Source organism: Nicotiana tabacum, chromosome 7, assembly GCF_000715075.1.
Source record: "Nicotiana tabacum cultivar K326 chromosome 7, ASM71507v2, whole genome shotgun sequence".
NCBI lineage: Eukaryota > Viridiplantae > Streptophyta > Magnoliopsida > Solanales > Solanaceae > Nicotiana > Nicotiana tabacum.
Genome location: NC_134086.1, coordinates 47,183,955 through 47,201,327, shown reverse-complemented (window position 1 = coordinate 47,201,327; position 17,373 = coordinate 47,183,955). Strand labels below are relative to the sequence as shown.

Here is a 17,373-nt window from a genome sequence, read left to right as displayed (position 1 = left end):
TGTTGGATATTCAATCAAATTCTTCTTTAGTTAACGTGATGCTATCAAACTTCGCTCGTTCAAAGCCTCAGTAAAGGCTTGGACAACCCAATCATCGGTAATCGGGGGTAGGTCCATACGTTCCATATGAAATCGAGATACGAATTCCCTTAACATTTCATTGTCCTTTTGTTTCACTTTGAAGAGGTCTGACTTCCTGGTCACGATCTTTATCGCTCATGCGTGTGCCTTTACGAATGAATCGGCGAGCATGGCGAAAGAATTGATGGAATTGGGTGGCAAATTGTGGTACCATATCATTGCCCACTTTGATAAAGTTTCTCCAAATTTTTTCAACAAAACAGATTCAATCTCATCATATTCTAAGTCATTTCCCTTTATTCTGCATGTGTACGAAGTGATGTGTTCATTAGGAATGGGATTCAGAGCCGCACTTTGAGGAAAAGGCTTCTGCACAAACTTCTTCGAATCCAAACCCTTTGGGATCGAGGGTGCCCCGATGTTTGGTCAACTCGTGAGTTGTACGTTTCTACCTTTTTGTCATTATCCTCGATTTTCTTTTCACCTGATTCTATCCATTTAGTGAACTCCTCGAGCATTTTCATGATGGCGGGATCAGTTCCCAATCCATTATCGTTCAATTTTTCCTGCACGGGTTCGACCCTATGAGCAACCTCCTGTGATGTATCGAGTTCGATTCTGCTTAGGGCCCGATTCTGATTTTGAAGTTGCGTTATCGCGGCCTGCTGAGTTTGTAGCATGTCAAATATCATTCGAAGGCTAATTCCGCCTTCTTCACCATTTTGTGTGTTCTGATCGGCTGCTCGGGTGTATCTGCGGACGCTATTTTCAGGGTCGACGCCTAAATCTCCACAGATGGTGACATGAGAGTTAACATCAATCGGATTCACGTCCTGTGGTGCGCCGAGATTGATTGGAGGTACTCCGTTTTTTGGGGCGACTACGTGCTCGTTTTCGCCATGAAGACCAAGGCCGGTGTCAGTGTGAGTGGGTACTGCTTGAGAGTTTAACATGTTGATTCCTGAAATAAAAATACTCACAAGAACAAGTGTAAAAGCAGTGTGTGTTATAAAGGTTAATATCAAGCAATCACTATTATCCTTAGCCCCACGGTAGGCGCCAAACTGTTTACCCTAAAAATCGAGTAATAATTAAACTTGTAATGTGATTTTAAGGATACGTGATTTCGCTTAATACCAATTTATTAACTTAAAAATAAATGATGTGAATTGACAAGAATTTAAAACAAACCAGTGCTTGGACAATGCCCTCGAGTTGTTGGACCTTCAAGGGTTGCAAAATAAGAACAGTTAAAGAATAATAAGCTGATGAACAATAGAGAAATATTATATTGCCTTGATCTTTATGAATGTAAGGTCCCTACAAATGATAGGGACCCCTCTTTATATACTAGAGGAATCCTAATTGTGGTACAATTCTAATTACGGAAGTAAATCCCTTGATTGATACAAATAACCGCCTTTGATTTGATCTGCTCTGAGATTTCCGCCGTGATCTTCGACTAGTTACAAATATTTTGCCTATCTGTTATTGTATTTCACTCGAAGTTGGGCATACTTAGTCTCGATTGCTGCTGGCCTCAGTCTCGAGGAACACTTCGATCCTTGGACTCGATATCTCGTCTTCGAGCGCGAGTCTGATTCATTACGAGATTAAGCCCAATGCGACTCCTTTGCTTCGATCAAATAGCAAAATCGGATAGGCCCGATCTTGACCGTATACAAGAAGCTTTGATGGAGTGTTGAAAAAATGAAAATGTCAGCATAGAGGTTTAGAGTAAAGCAAATCAGAGAGCCAAAGAGCTTCATCGTGGGGGATTCATGTTGGGAATGGAAATTTTGGTGAATATAATCTAAGTAAAAAAAAGAGAGGGGAGGTTTAAAAAATGGGTGGATTTTAATTTAATCCTGAATAAAAACCGTGGCAAATCATAATACGCCATGTGGCTATTTTAAAGAGCCAAATTTCACCGAGATTTAGGCCATTAGTTTAAGGGGTATCCATGAGCCAAAAATAAAGATTGAGAGTATTTTCAGACCAAATGATGGAAGGAGGGTATTTGTGGTATTTTTGGCCCTTTTCCTATTTTTAAATACGCGCCTAAAAATTCAAGTAGCCACCAAAACCTAGCAGCCTCGGAACAAAAAGCAGTAGGAAGCTATTTGTCACCTTCACTGTCTTTCACCCTTGTACCATGTACGCCACTTTGACCCCCATCGGAAAAGAACCCATTCCCTCCATTAAAACCAGTAGCTTCCTCCATTAAAATACTAGTCAGGCAAATACACGAGCTCTCCACCTCGTATTTAGTTTTTCCTCCAAATCCAAGTCCCCAACAATGGCAATGAGTAAAGCTAAAAATTTACCCGAAGAAATCATAGTTGACATACTTACCCGGCTGCCCGCAAAGTCCGTAGGTCAATTCAGGTGCGTATCAAAGCGATGGTGCTCTCTTCTCTCATACCCACATTTCATCAAAGCTCACCTCAATTTGTATGCCCATAAGAGTGAAAAGAAACTCATTTTTACCTCTCGTTCAAATTCTATTCACACTATCACGTTTAACCGCAACCACCAAAATGGAACAATTGATGCCATTTCAAGAAACCTAAATTTACAGCAGCTCCCAGAGAACTGGGTTAATGTGCTTGGCTCATGTAATGGCTTAGTCTTGGTGATGAATGAGGACAATATCACTTTTTTGATAAACCCCACAACCTTAAAGTACCATAGAATTCCAACCTTTCATTTGGCTCTTCCTGTGCCAGATAGCCTTAGCATGTATGGTTTAGGGTATGATTCTGCTGGCGATGATTATAAGTTGGTTAATCTTTCTCGTAGATGGGATCTTGCCTCTACTTTTGTGGATGTCTACTCTGTGAAAACGGGTCTATGGAGGAGAGTTGAGAGTTCAACTCATGATCATATAACGCTTTCGGTTGGTTCTTGTTCTGGTTCTCTGGGGTTTTGGTAAATGGAGCTTTGCATTGGATGGCTCAGAAAGATTCCGATCCTTCATGTATAATTGAAGCTTATAATTAATCATGTATTGTTGTTGCTCCTCCTACATGTATAATTGTTGCTTTTGATTTAAGTGATGAGAAATTCTTGGAGGTGCCAACACCTACTGAGCTTTATAACCTTGATTTGCTTGGGTGTAATATTGTGGCTCTTAGAGGGTGTCTTTGTGTGTTCTCTAGACGTGGGAAAGTTTGGATGATGAGAGAATATGGTTTTGATGAGTCTTGGACCAGATTTAGTATTACAGAACCACCAAATATAGTGTCACGTTTGACCCCCTTATGTTTCGTGAGTGATGATAATGTTGTACTGGATGTGGATGGAGTGAAGTTGATTGTCTACAATAGGAAAGAAGATCAGTGGAGGGATATGATGGTTGATTGATTAACTCCTACATTTCACAGAACTAAACCTTTCATGGAGAGTTTTGTCTCTCCTACGTTTGGAGGTATCTTTATTGCTTGACGTTCTGAGATGATGCTGTATTCAGGTATATCATCAATATTTTCATTATTTTTTAATCATTTTTAGTGACTTTTGCACAAAAATTTTAAATTGGTCCATATTTGATTCAATGAAATGAACCCTTTTATAGTTTTGTGAATGGTAATTCTTTTGTCCTCGGAGAGTGTTGTGATGATAATTCTTTAGTCCTCAAGAAAAGTTAATTGTATAAATGAAAGAAAAAACTTGGATTTGTAGATTGAACTAATTCGGCATCATAGAATGGTGGCGCATCTTACGGAAAAGAATAGTTCAATTTTGAGCACAAGCCGTCTTGAAAAGGAATAGTTCTAGATGTTTTTACTGTTCTTTGAATCATGACACTCATCTCACAATGAGCTCATGTAAAATTAGTCATAGCCACTCCCATGCTTTCTGTTTTTAAGCAATTTGACTTTAAAACTGTTATCTAGCTGCTTTGGAAACAGAATTAATCTTATGTCGTATGCCTCCTTGATTGTATAATTGTCAAGAACTATCACTACAAAGACTAAAGATAGATATCAGGTCGTATTACAGCTTAAGAAGCTAACTAACTGCTGCTTAGTGGTTCATCATATTTCTATCTTAAATAAGTTAGCAAAAGTTGAACGAAGCTCTTTTATGCAGAAGCGAAGCGTGTTATTTTCTGTTGTGATTTACTTGCTACAATAGGATGGCTTGTAGCTGATTGTCTTCTTCCTCAAGTAAATTATTCAATAGCCACTGTATTTTCTTTGCCTAGGAAACCTGTGTTTGCAATTTTGTTAACTAATTTGGCAGCATTATTAGGATGCACTTTTAGTAAACTCCGTTACCTTCTAAGAAATGGTTTTCGTATTCATAGATCTTTGTTATTACATGCTTTGTCATTTGCTTCCATTGCCTATTACTTGTTATTGCTATTATATGTTTATTGCTTCTTTCTCATTGGTCTTGAGCCAAGGGTCTATCGGAAACAACCTCTCTACCTTATTTAGATAGAGGTTAGATCTGCGTACACATTACCCTCCACAGACCCTACTTGTGGGATCCCGTTGGGTTTGTTGTTGTTGTTTGCTTTGCAGAAGCTTTTGCAGAAGCTATTATCATGTTACAAGATACAGTCTATAGTCTATAGATGAACAGCTTAAAGAATCTCCCCACCTTTCCCCTCCCCGCCCCTCTCCTGGCCCAAAAAAGAGAAATGGTTTCATCAATTAAAGAGTTGGATTATTGAGGGTACATGGTGGAATTTCATGCATTTACATAGTAGCAAACAGAAAAAAAAAAACTACACAAACCCGGTGTTTTCACCATATCGGTGAATGTATCACACGTCTTTTATACACATTTTATCACTTAACTCTAGTTAATTTGCGTATATTTTCATTTCTCAATTTATCTTCAACTGTGGTAAATTCATGTGATTTGGTTTAAACACCAAGTATGCATAAGTACTTCTCATAGAAAATTGACACTTGTTCTATGCCTTGCACAGGAATTAATCTACTCTAGCAGAATTGGACATTAAGAGAGCTGCGCACAGAAGCCTGGATCTTAATATATTTTAATCCCAAGGGTGTTTCTCCTTAATTTATTATTTTATGACATTGATACTATTTTAATTTTTGGAAAATGATTGGAGGGTTTTCCAAGAAGACTTGGAATTGTGATTTCTTTCTTAGGGTGTTGGTACTATCTTTTTGGCCTTTATTGGTGTTAATGTTTTATTGTTTTTTTCATCTTTATAGTATTATTCAGAGGAAGAGGAAGTGCAGGGCTTCTAACCTTTCATTTCATTATGGACGGTTGATCCAAGATTCTTAATCAAAATTTTCAGCTTCAACAGTATATGAGTTGAAATTGAAATAGGCAAAAAAGTTAGCAGAAGCTAAAGTTGCACAAAAAATTTGCGAACGTTAAAATTTTCTGAATGGAAACCAACACTTCACTCGAAATACACCTTCACATCACTATTTCAAAATTTCACGTGAAATGCAAATTTTGCAAACGCTCTTTGCCCAAACTAATAGTATTTAGTTCAGCACTGGAATATTGAATCGATTATTTCATGGCCAAATAGGCCTGCCTCTTCTACGTATATTCACATCAAAATATTCAAAGAGTCCCACCTCAATCCCTTAAAGTTGTTAAGCACAAAACAATATCTGCAAATGCTAATGTGTATCTACTCTTTTGAGGACAACTGATGTCAGTAACCATAAAGTTATAGTGAAGTCCACAGTGATTACCTGAGAACTTGTACAAAGTAACAAGTGAAGCTATACAGCTAATACAGTTTTTGTGCTTACAGAGCACAATTTGTATAATACATCAAGAATGCCGCAAAGCATGTCTCCCAATAGGCATTTGGTCTTAACGGTCAGAAACTAACCACTATCTCTCCACTCCATGCTGTTCAATTTCTTGAGATGCAGTGGTAGCAAAGGCAGGAATATTTGCCAGTTTCTTGATATGCAATTGTAGCAAACACAGGAACATCATACAAGACCAGTCACGGCAGGGGACCCGAATGCTGGGGATCGCGCCTATATTCTGTAATTACAGAGAGTTCATTTGGTTAAAAGGTGTACATGCAATTTAAGAGTTGTCAAACAGACACCTCCGAATTGTCATAGCGAATTCACCAACTTTTCTGGGGTGCAGGAAGGTTGCACATAGACCAAGACACACAGCAAAACCAGTGATTACAAACACAAGAGTACGAGATGTCAAAACTGTCTTTCTAACCAAGAAGCCACAAGGCTTCCCTGACTGCTCCTTCACTCTCAATGCCAATTCTGCATCCAAAAGTGGGACTGTTGAAGTGCTTTCCCAATAAGCTGAACCAAACTCTAGGTTATGCTCATGTGGTACCTCCACGTCCTACATATTATGAAGACACAAATATATTTAGCATCAGGTATGAGTCATCACCCTCTGAAAACACGTCTTACTATAGTAAGAACAAAAAAATGAGCTGCTAAGAGACATTCTGAAGGTAAAAAGCAATTCATATACTCATTACTCGAATCTGTAACATAAAATAAATGACCATTTTTATTTACCACAAGTGCATAGAATATGTAGTTAAAAGCGAAAAGTGCAAAAGAGCAACAAGATCCATGGGGTTTGAAGCGAGAAATGAAGTGCACTCGTCTTTGAAGGGAAGTACACAATTAACAACATTAAAAGATATCAAATATATATGAACGCCATAATGACATAATTGCAATTAAAACAACTAATTTCGGTATCCAATATAAAATAATACCTATATTAATCCAACTCCTCAAAGTTGAGATTCAAAGAACCTACTAATTTTAGTGGGAATCACTTTGTGCGTCACTGTTTGAAGCGCACAACTTCATCCATGAAGTGATAATCTCTCGCTTTGCATCCATCAAGAGACGAACCGAACATTACACTAAGTCAAGATCATTTTAGATGGGGCTAGGCTTGCTCATGTTCAAGCCTAGCGAGGAAAAAGTTCACCTTGGGCTTCAAAGCAGAGGCATATTTTATGTACCAACAGTTTGATTCACCAGCATAAAGATAAACGTAAAAGATTACTCTAAATTAAAGCATTTAATTAGAAACTAATAGCAGAACTCAATTCTGCAACATACTCTAAAATAATATGGCAATGGTAGAAATGAGATAGTCACCTCATTGTTAACTGGAAAAACAGATTTCATATGATTTTGGAAGATATCACTAGAAGTATTTGCCTCCTGCATAATCTTTCCCGCATCTCCCGTACAATATTCCTTTAGCTGCAATGTTTCCTTGAGCAGATTATTTTTCTCATAAATATTCCTCTGAAAAAGCCTCATTTCAGCATCAGTGATGCCAGCTAACAAGTTTCTATTCACCCTATTTTCAAAATAAGGCAATACTCTTTTCAAAATAATAGTCGACTGACTTTCCATTAAAACATTCAACAAATAATTAAATCTCTGCATCTGTACAGACGCCACAATCTGAACATTTTCTGATGAAGGCTCCCTTAGTAACCATGCCACATCCAACATAAATTCTGAGAATTCTGATTTTCTACACGTGGAATCTTCACATGGAGAACAAACAGCAGTGTGTTCTGACCCTCCAGAACAGAACTTCCGTTGTATTTCTTTCATTTCTGCACAAATATCTTTTTCCGCAATGAGGATGGGAATGAAGTTAGATAAACCAGATTCATTCTCGACCTACAAAATAGACCAGATTGAATCTTTTACAGTCAAGATTAGTGAAACACAATGATAGGTTCAAGGTATTAAATACATGAACAATTGAAATCTTGCGCACTCTTTATTACTCCATCAGCGCACATATTCAGTTGGGATAGACCTTTACATTAGAAAGTTAAGGTTCATTTCAATGAAAACTAGCAGTCTAGCACCAAGAAAGTGCTGTAGTAAAAGATACAAAAGTATAGCTAGCACCCCTGCCTTTTTTTAGATATAAATGATGTTGATGTTAGGGCCAATTTGCATGCACCTCGACTAATCCAGGAGACAACTTTCTACAGCTCACAGATACATGTGCCGGGTAAGGCTGCCCGCAAAGGCAGGAACAAATAGACTCATACTGAGTGTTTTAACTAGGATTTGAACCTGGAATATCTGGATTGTCACTCGTATGCCTCAACTCAACCATACACTAGAAGATCATAATTAGCCCTTCTCTTTCAGTGTAGGGAGCATATAAAATCAATAAATGCGACAAGAATTTTCTCAAAAAAAGTGCGACAGAATTTTTCTAACACCTTTTTAAGAATGGTCTTTTTCAAACATTATTCCTCCAGTAGTTTCCGTTAAGAATATATACAAGAAAATACAATGGCATGATGCACGGTGCTAATTATAGGAATGATACATTTATAAGCAAACATACAAAAATTGGAAAGAGGATAAAAGAAGATATTTGGTTAGAACTTCTACCTCAACAAAAGCGGGGCCAAAAAGATCTGCTTCAGTCCTAGGGACATGTATCTTTAATAATTGATGCTCCATGCTACCAGATCCACCTTCATTTTTACTACATGAAGGTGTAACACTGATATCATTCCCTAAATACCTTCCCCCAAATGACACAAGAAACCTGCCAAGGGCATCAACATGTTAATTTATAAAAAATGATCAAAAATAATATGAAAAAAAGGACAGCCCGGTGCACTAAGCTCACGCTATGCGCGGGGTCCGACGAAGGGCCGGACCACAAGAGTCTATTGTACGCAGTCGTACCCAGCATTTCCGCAAGAGGCTGTTTCCACGGCTCGAACCCAACCTCCTGGTCATATGGCAGCAACTTTACCAGTTACACCAAGGCTCCCTTTCAAATACGAATTGATTTATTTCAAACTTGAAAGATAACACGAATTGTCCTCTAAAGCCTCCATGAGGTAATAGAGATACTAGACTAATAGGCGTTTGATTTATTTCAGCTTTTCAAAAACAAAACAAAAAAAGAGTTTACAGAATTTTATAGCGAAACTGCAACTATCTATGAGCATAGCAAACTTGCAAATGCAGATATGAGTGGATATTCACCCAAAAGAAGGGGGGGGGGGGAGGGGAAGCAGTTGGTATGAGGGAACAAAAAAGCTTCCAATTTGGTATGATCAAATATCCTGCCAAATTTAATGAGAAAGCAGTCCATAGCTCATCAAAAAGATTTATAAATACGATGTGGCCAAATGCAGGTATGAGTTAAAAATATGAGTAGATGCGAGCGAGCATGAAAGCTCGCAATCTGGTCGGATCAAAAGCCTTCTGAACTAAGCAAACAGAGCAGTCATGACGCAGGACGATTTGGCTAACTACGAACTTATCTTTCTATTCCACGCCATCAAAAGCAATACTCCTTCCTATTTATGTGATTGTGTTTGACTAAGCACGGAATTTAACAAATTAAAGAAGAATTTTGACGTGATAGCCAAATATATGCAAAGTACCAAAATTATCATTTTAAATGAGTGGTGATGAAAGCTCCACACGTCTTTTCATTCAAAATTAGTGGTGAGGGTCCTAAAAGGTCATGTTGTTAAGGGTAAAATGGAGATCTTAAAATTAATAAGTTTCCAAAAAGAGAAAGGTGTCATACTTTTTGGGATGTCACATAAATTGGGGCGGAGGGAGTAGTATTTATCAAGGGTATGATGCTAGGCCTAGATACTAAAACTCATCTATGATATATTTTACAAATATTTGCGCTAAGCCAGTGCACAACAAGTGTAACTACAGGCTATCCAAAACTGCCATTTCGTCTAAAATAGCATCTACATCTTGTACAATAACTAGTTTGCACCGAAAAGCAAGGAGAAAAAGATCATCTCTTTCCTATTCTTGTACTCCCTCCATTTCAAAAAAATTGGCATACTCGGAGTACAAGAGTCAAAGTACTATTTGACTATGAATTTGGACATAGATTTTTCAATTTTTTGAAAATAAAATTTACATTTCAGGAAACTACGTAAAAAGTATTATTAGTCATAATAATTCATAATTCAAAATATTTATAAAATATTTAAGAAAAACATGGTCAAAGAACAACCTCGTAGACTTCCCAAATAGTAATGGTGGCAATCTTTTGAAAAGGAGGGAGTATATATAATTATTAATATTATAAATTGCAGCGACACAGATCCTAGTAAAACTAAATTCACCTCCATTCAGCAACTCCTATTAATTGCTCATACTGTTGTTTGTAATCTATGCCCAACTGAGAGTTGCATCAGAGTTGGCAAAAAAGGTTTCAAAAGTGTATCAAAAGCAAACAATTTCATTACCACCAAGCAAGTAGCATAGAACGGGCACGAGGGTCGTACCATACACCAAAGGCAGCTAGTGCTTCATGAAAAAATCAAGGGACCAATATGAGTTGGACATGATTTAAATTTAAATCTTTCTTTTTTCTATTCCTTTTCTTTTTGGATGCTTTTTAATAACATCATTGTTCGAACCAACTTGCGTGCACCTTAATTGTTCCACCTGGGATCTGGATTAGTGAAGCAATCATGGAGTGAAAAAGAAACATGAAACTCTTCGAAACGATGCAGCGAAGCAAGAGGACAACACCAAAAGTCTGAACAAAGTTACCTTTTTTCTTCCATTTCAAGTTTGACATAGAACGAGGGTTGTCCATCAAATTCAGTTATATTCATCATCATCAAGTTTTAAGCCTGCAAACTGGAGAGATTTTTTTGTTTTTCATTTCTACTGGGATCAGGGAAGGAGAAAAGGGACACTGAGACTAGAACCCATTGTGTTGGAGAATGCCACTAGTACAACTGAACTATAAGCCTTGGAGTGTTCACGCCTAAAAGCTTTTATTTTTAAAAATCTTTATAAGAATGAGGCCCCAATAGTTCTTGACAAGTTTCACGCCTATTTTTAGTGAAAATTTACTATCCAGAGTCCAACAATCTATCCGTAATCAAAGGACAGTAGGACACCCATGTCCTAAAAATCAACAACAACAACAACCCAGTGTAATCCCACAAGTGGGGTCTGGGGAGGGTAATATGTACGCAGACCTTACCTCTACCCCGAGGGGCAGAGAGGCTGTTTCCAGGAGACCCTCGGCTCGAAGAGGCCCATGTCCTAAAAATCCATGCAGAAAAAATATGTGTCACTTCTTGAATCACCAAATACTCCCATTTTCCATTATACAAATGGGCATTACCCATTTGAATCAATAAAAGAAAAAGTAAGTGGACTAACCTATTGAATCATGACTATATCCGCTATTTTGATACTCAAATTCAATAGAGATGAAATTTGAGCATGCGCTAAGCTCTAACATGTCTACCGCATCCCTGCCCTATTGGAATCGAAGTCCAACATACAACAACAAACCCCGCATAATTCCACAAGTAGTGTCTGGGGAGGGTAGTGTGTATGCAGACCTTACCCCCCTTTAAGAAGGGGGAGAGGCCATTTCCAGTGGACCCTCGGCTTAAGAAAGATAAAAAGAATGGCAACAACAAGCAAACCAATTGAAAAACCAAAGCGAAAATACAAAACCAACACTAGGTAATGCAATCAAAACATCCAAATGAAAGCAACAAGTAATAACAAAAGTCGAGTACGAAAATACACAAATGATACTAAATAATGTACTAAAGCTGCTGTTACAAACAAGGACATCGCTCCGCTACCTAGCCCCTTACCTTTATTCTCGACCTCTATACCACCTTCCTATCCATAGTAATGTCCTCTATACCAGATGTTCTAAGCGTGCAAGAAACTCCATCCAGAGGATAAAAATGAATTGTATATTACTTTTTTGTTTTGGTAAGAATGACTGTGAATCCATACTTGTAGTCATAGAATCCCTGTAAGTTTTTGTCTGGGGGGCCTTATTTTGCTATTATGGAGGACGTATCTGGTTAACAGCACAAGCTTTGTGCTAATATTTTTAATATATGTAACATGTTACCAATTTAAAAAAAAAAGGGCAAACATATACAAACTCTCAGTTTCTAGAGCTCGGATAAGCTAGTTTTAGTAGAGTCAGCAAGCTTGAGATTTTCTTTTGTCCATAAACAACTCAGTTCCTATCATAATATCTCCTGTTGAGTGTTGACAATTAATGAAGAACTCAGGATACTTCGACAGAACCAAATATAAGCGGATTATAGATTGACAAAAATGTGATTCTAACTCATACCGGAATCTGGGCTGCATTAGATTGCTTCCACAGGCAAAAAACTCCATAGGCTTGCCAGCCTCAAAGCAAGTAGGATGAATAGACTTAAGCTTTGGTGCTGGTCCCTTTAGCTTGACTTTCACTACTGAATTTTCACCTGCTTTATAAAGAATATTTGTTACCATTTAAAATTGCAACTTTGGTGTTGATCTGTTATTTTGGGTTTGTGACTTGTCCCACCAATATTGTGCATACATAATATACACGCATAAACATACATTTATATATGGAAAATCTGAAAAATTGTTTCCCATTGTCCATAAGGTGGGCCAACTCTGATATGGAACATACTTCTCTTCCTGTTCAACAATGTTCAAAAGTTCGCTAATTATTTTAACCCCTGACCCCCCCCCCCCTTCCCCTCTCCCCCCAAAAAAAACAAAATTATATATGCACTTGGGAGTTGGGCCTACCTACTACCATGTCTAGAAAAACTAGGAATTAGGACTACGTTTCAGTAGAAAATTTTAACTAGTCAATTTGTAGTGATATTGACAAAGAGTAGATCAAAATACAATGTGCAACATAACATTGACCAGAACGGACCACGGAAACGAGAGTTTAAATCCCAGTGAAGGCCAAATAAGGGGAAATTAGGTGATTTTTTCCCATCTGTATAAGCCTTGGTAGATAGGTCACCTGACACGTGCTGGTAGGAGGTATTATCAGAACAATAATAATAAAATAAATATATAACAATGACCAGACCATCTATATTTACAACAAAAACGGAAAGGAAAAATTGTTCTTAAACTCACAACTGAATGGTAAGATATGGAGATCTGGGAACTCATATTTTGAATTTACTCGGAAAAAAGTGAATTTCAGATTGGTGTGCGTCCAAGTCAACCTAGGAGGGATGGTGAATTCAGTTTCATTCAGAAGTTCATAAATGGAAACTATTTAACAACCTTATGTACAGAAAAAGCAAACAAAGGTCCAATTAAATACTCCCTCTGCTCCAATTTATATGACAGTTTTCTATCTTGCATGGTTCCAAAATTCCTAACGCCATTCCATTTTTATACAACTTTCAAACTCTCACAAATTCAAATATATCAAGCTATTCAGCTTTTAATATTTTGAGTGATGTTTTCTCTATCAAACTAACTTTTCAACCATTAGTCCAATATTTTTCTTCTTATCTTATATTTAGTCAAACTAGCATCTTAAACTTCATACCTAGTCAAATACTGTCAATAAAATGAAATGGCAGGATTAGTCGTATTAGCCAAACAAGATCTACATCAAATGAAAAAGTAGGGTCTCAGAAATAAAGATTAGACCTCATTGATCTTATAAGTTCGTACTTCGTTCCAACAGAGCTTAAGGGTAGAAAACTTGAGGTACCAATTTACCTTTTGTAACGCGAAATACCATGTTGTTGAGATAAACAAGAAAGCTTCCTCTCCCGCGAAGCATGTTTCCAGGTGATGCAATAAACTCATATAGGTGTGCAGCTGGGTCTTCCAGCAACTGTTAAAACCAATGAGGAACTCGATCATTTAGAAACAAATGATGTTCTATAAAAGCATAACACGGAAATCCACAACCAAAATGTTACAGAAGCCACATGTAGCAGACATCTCAAACAGAAAGCAGTATGGTAACTCTTCCTAATATCTAACTCCTACAGCACTCTGAGTTTCATTTTCACTATTGCATTGTGTTCTATGAGAGGAATTCCTGACCTAGAAACTCAAAACACAATCTCTTAGTAAAGATGGTCGTAGTACCATTCAAAGAGGAGATGCACCACTTGCTCAAAATTATACTAATCCATGGTAATATCTAAACATTCATAGACCAATCACACACAGAATTTGGTTATCATCAGAGAGGAACAGTAACTATATTACCTTACCCCACTTGAATGTTGGCATTGCAACAAAAACTGTCAAGATTGTACAACCTGGACGAATATAGCCCTCCAATTCGACAGGCATACTGGCCAACCACTGGAAGATCTGTAGAGTAAAATGTCAATCAAACCCCATGAACTCTATTGGAGAAAAAGAATTTACTTTCTCTTATGTACTAAACTGTAATAATAATCCTTTAATACTTGGTGCCGGAGTCTTCGAGGGAACTCTGCAGGGTTCCAATCATAAAGCTTGAATGAGATCCGACCAGTGGGGCACTGTGCAAAGAAGAATGACGATCAGTCAATTCAAAGTTATAGTCCAGATATAAATGGAAATTAATGGGAAAAGGGGAATTATGTCATCAGACCTACCATCGAAGAAAAAGCACTCTTGTTGTCGTAATAGGATGGAGAAAGGGAATTTTTGGAGTTCTCTTTTTCTGCATCACCCTGTGTCTCACCAGAAGCTGTGAAACTGTCACTCTGATTATTTTGGATGCCTTGAGTAGAGCCTATTGGCACATGTCCTTCAGATTCTAATAAGATTTCCCTTTCTCCTAATTGGCTGCCCGTGCATGTGCTATCTGGTCATTCAAACAAACAAAAAAAATATCCTATTTTCAGTTTAAACCAGTAGTAGCCTAACATATGGAACATGGCATCTACTATAGATAAATGACAGGTAAATACAGCTTTTCCAGCAGAAGACAACTTTTTAGCCACAAAGTTGTTTCAAGTTCATTATACCTTTGACATTGTCATCATCACCACTAATATCATCAGCCGTTGTGACCTGCCGAGATTCCTTCTCAACAGACATTTTCGAAGAATCAATGGCTTTTCTCCTGCGCCTGTTGTTGTGCCGCTCTAATTTTCTCCTACAACTACGCTTACCTTCATCAAAGTCCGACAAAATATGAAACCTGGAAAAGGTATAGCAGCATTAACATATCGGTTGCATCTGGAATTGGCACGTGCCAATTCAGGATATCTGGCAAATTCTTGACTAGATAGCAATGTGTACCAAACAGTTTCATATAAATACACTTAAGACTTGAAGTGATCAAGTGAAACAAAAGATACAATTAAAATGTCTGTCAAAGTAACTCCAAGGGAAGAGAATCCTTAATTCAAAGACCAAGCTCGTGAGCAGATCCCACATACTATAAGTATACTCAAAGAGCTCAATCAAAGATTAATCTTTTTTTTAAGTACCAACATCACCTATGCGATTAGTTCAATGACTCAATCTAAAGCCATCTTTTGCAAACACATCAACATATATTTCTTGGCAGGCTTTCTGAAACTTCCTTTTTTATCACTTTGAGCATTAATAATGGTTTGATCAGTCATAGTATTACTAAAAGAGGTTTTATATCATTTCTCTTTACTTTTTTTGCATGCTAAATGTGGTAAACGTGGTTGTACTTTCAAATCAATCAACAATCAATTCACGCCTCAAACCCAAACTATTCTGATTCCGTTATATCTACATTTATTCCGCTCGGTTTTGTTCTATCCTCTCATCATTACTCCAGGCTATGATCTACTAGCATAAAACATGTACTTGTGAAATAGAGGTTTAAGTTCTATTCACTCATAACATTATATAAGATATTTACATAATCAAGTCACCTATTAGGTAATTACATGTAAATCTTTTAAAAGCAGTAATTAATAATTTGGTAAAAACAGTAAATAACACTTTTAAACTTCACTGATAGTGTAAAAAGATCTTCACACTGTCACTGTATATAATTACAAGTAAATCTCTTGATAAACAATAATTGATAATTTGGTTTTAGAAAAATGATAACTAACCTGCGATCACATGTTAAATTTCTGATAGTGCAAAAAAAATCAAATCTTTATACAGTCTATAACTTAATCCATTTTAAAAAAAAAAAAAAAGTAAACGTACTTGCCACACTGCTGGCAGTATCGCTTGCTCTGTCCATCAAGAAACACAGCAGTAGCATTAGCACAACGTAAGCAGACCCTATGTCTCTTATGATATCCTTTCAGCTCACTGATATCCGCTTCACAATCGGGTACTTGACACCTCGCCCCAGCAGCTCCGGACGAAGCCCGTAAAGTCCGGGGCCGTTTCTTCCCGGGCCCAATCCCTCCCAACTCCTCTTCCTCCATCTTCTCATCTAACTCGGGACAAGCACACGGGATCCTACCCGCTAAAAAGTTCGAGCACGCCATCCTCGGGTCCCTTTTCCTGACCCGACCAGTATCCGCATCCGCCTCCTGGCTCTGCGGTGAATCTTCCGAAGAGGGTATTATTAAGGGTGCCGCCGGTTCTGTCTCCGTCTCCGGCGGGTGAAGTAACGGGTCGTCGAATGAGATGTTCAATTGTTCTTCGTCGAGGTTGAATTCGAGGAAATCGGACCAATCAAAGAGGGACGAGGAAATTGTCGGGTCATCAAGGGTACCGGAAAGCATAATTTGGGTATTTCTGAATTGGGTCGGAGCTCCGGTTTGTGATGGTGAAGAAGCTTGATTATTATGCATTTTCTGGTCCTAGAAAATGGGAAGTTGGTTTTAGTAAGCGGGGGGGGGTTGGGTGGGGGGAGGGGAGAGAAAGGTTTTAGTTTTGGGCGTAGAAGGTATGAAGAAAATACTAGTAGGGGAAAAGAGATGCAGAGAAGGTCAGCCGTAAGGGTCAGCGGTGGGTGGAGGGGTGGGTGGGTGGGTGGCGTTAGGTGGTGACACGAAAATGGGAGGTAAAAAATCAGCTAAGTGTGCAAACATGATAATATTGTAGGTCATATCATAAAACTATATCAATGATTAGCGTATGGAATTGGTAAAATATTTATTTATTGGTATGTTTGTTATTTGTGTTATTTTGACATTTTCGGTTTTATTATAATTATTATAGTACAACTGAGCTTTCTTTGCTGAGGATTAAAGGTTACTTAATTTAGACCATCTAGATTCCAACTCATTCCTTTATTGTCAAGTCAATAAAAAATATACATTCATTTAGCCTCTATATAGTACATCTATTTTTTTGGTGTTTTTGAATTTTGATTTCTTTTCTCATACTTTAGGCGGTGAATTCATTTGATTTTTTTGATGAGTAGTACAATTCATAATTCTTTTTAGTTAAACTTCTTAGAAGAATTATAATTAAAAAATATACTAACTCTCCAAATACATATAGTATTAAACAAAATGAAATAAAGAGATAAGTCAATATATAGTATATGAGCAAAAAAAACACGACAAATTATATGATTTTTCCCTTCGTCTTTATC

General features: G+C 37.5%; 1 protein-coding gene and 1 long non-coding RNA gene across 2 annotated transcripts; one reads left to right on the top strand and one right to left on the bottom strand.

Annotated features, from left to right (window-relative positions):
• The first annotated feature begins 2,144 nt into the window (after positions 1-2,144).
• LOC107773796 (uncharacterized) lies at positions 2,145-5,315 on the top strand. The gene is made up of 2 exons (XR_001645368.2): positions 2,145-3,553; positions 5,027-5,315. It is a non-coding gene; the product is annotated as an uncharacterized LOC107773796 (long non-coding RNA).
• Positions 5,316-5,595: 280 nt separating this feature from the next.
• Positions 5,596-16,905, bottom strand: LOC107763621 (squamosa promoter-binding-like protein 7). The gene is made up of 10 exons (XM_075257192.1): positions 16,026-16,905; positions 14,852-15,027; positions 14,477-14,688; positions 14,306-14,380; positions 14,100-14,207; positions 13,599-13,716; positions 12,202-12,337; positions 8,472-8,631; positions 7,197-7,736; positions 5,596-6,414 (listed from the first exon to the last, which is right to left on the bottom strand). The coding sequence occupies exons 1-10, from the start codon at positions 16,622-16,624 to the stop codon at positions 6,130-6,132; spliced, it is 2,409 nt and encodes an 802-aa protein (XP_075113293.1). The 5' UTR covers positions 16,625-16,905; the 3' UTR covers positions 5,596-6,129.
• Positions 16,906-17,373: the final 468 nt, after the last annotated feature.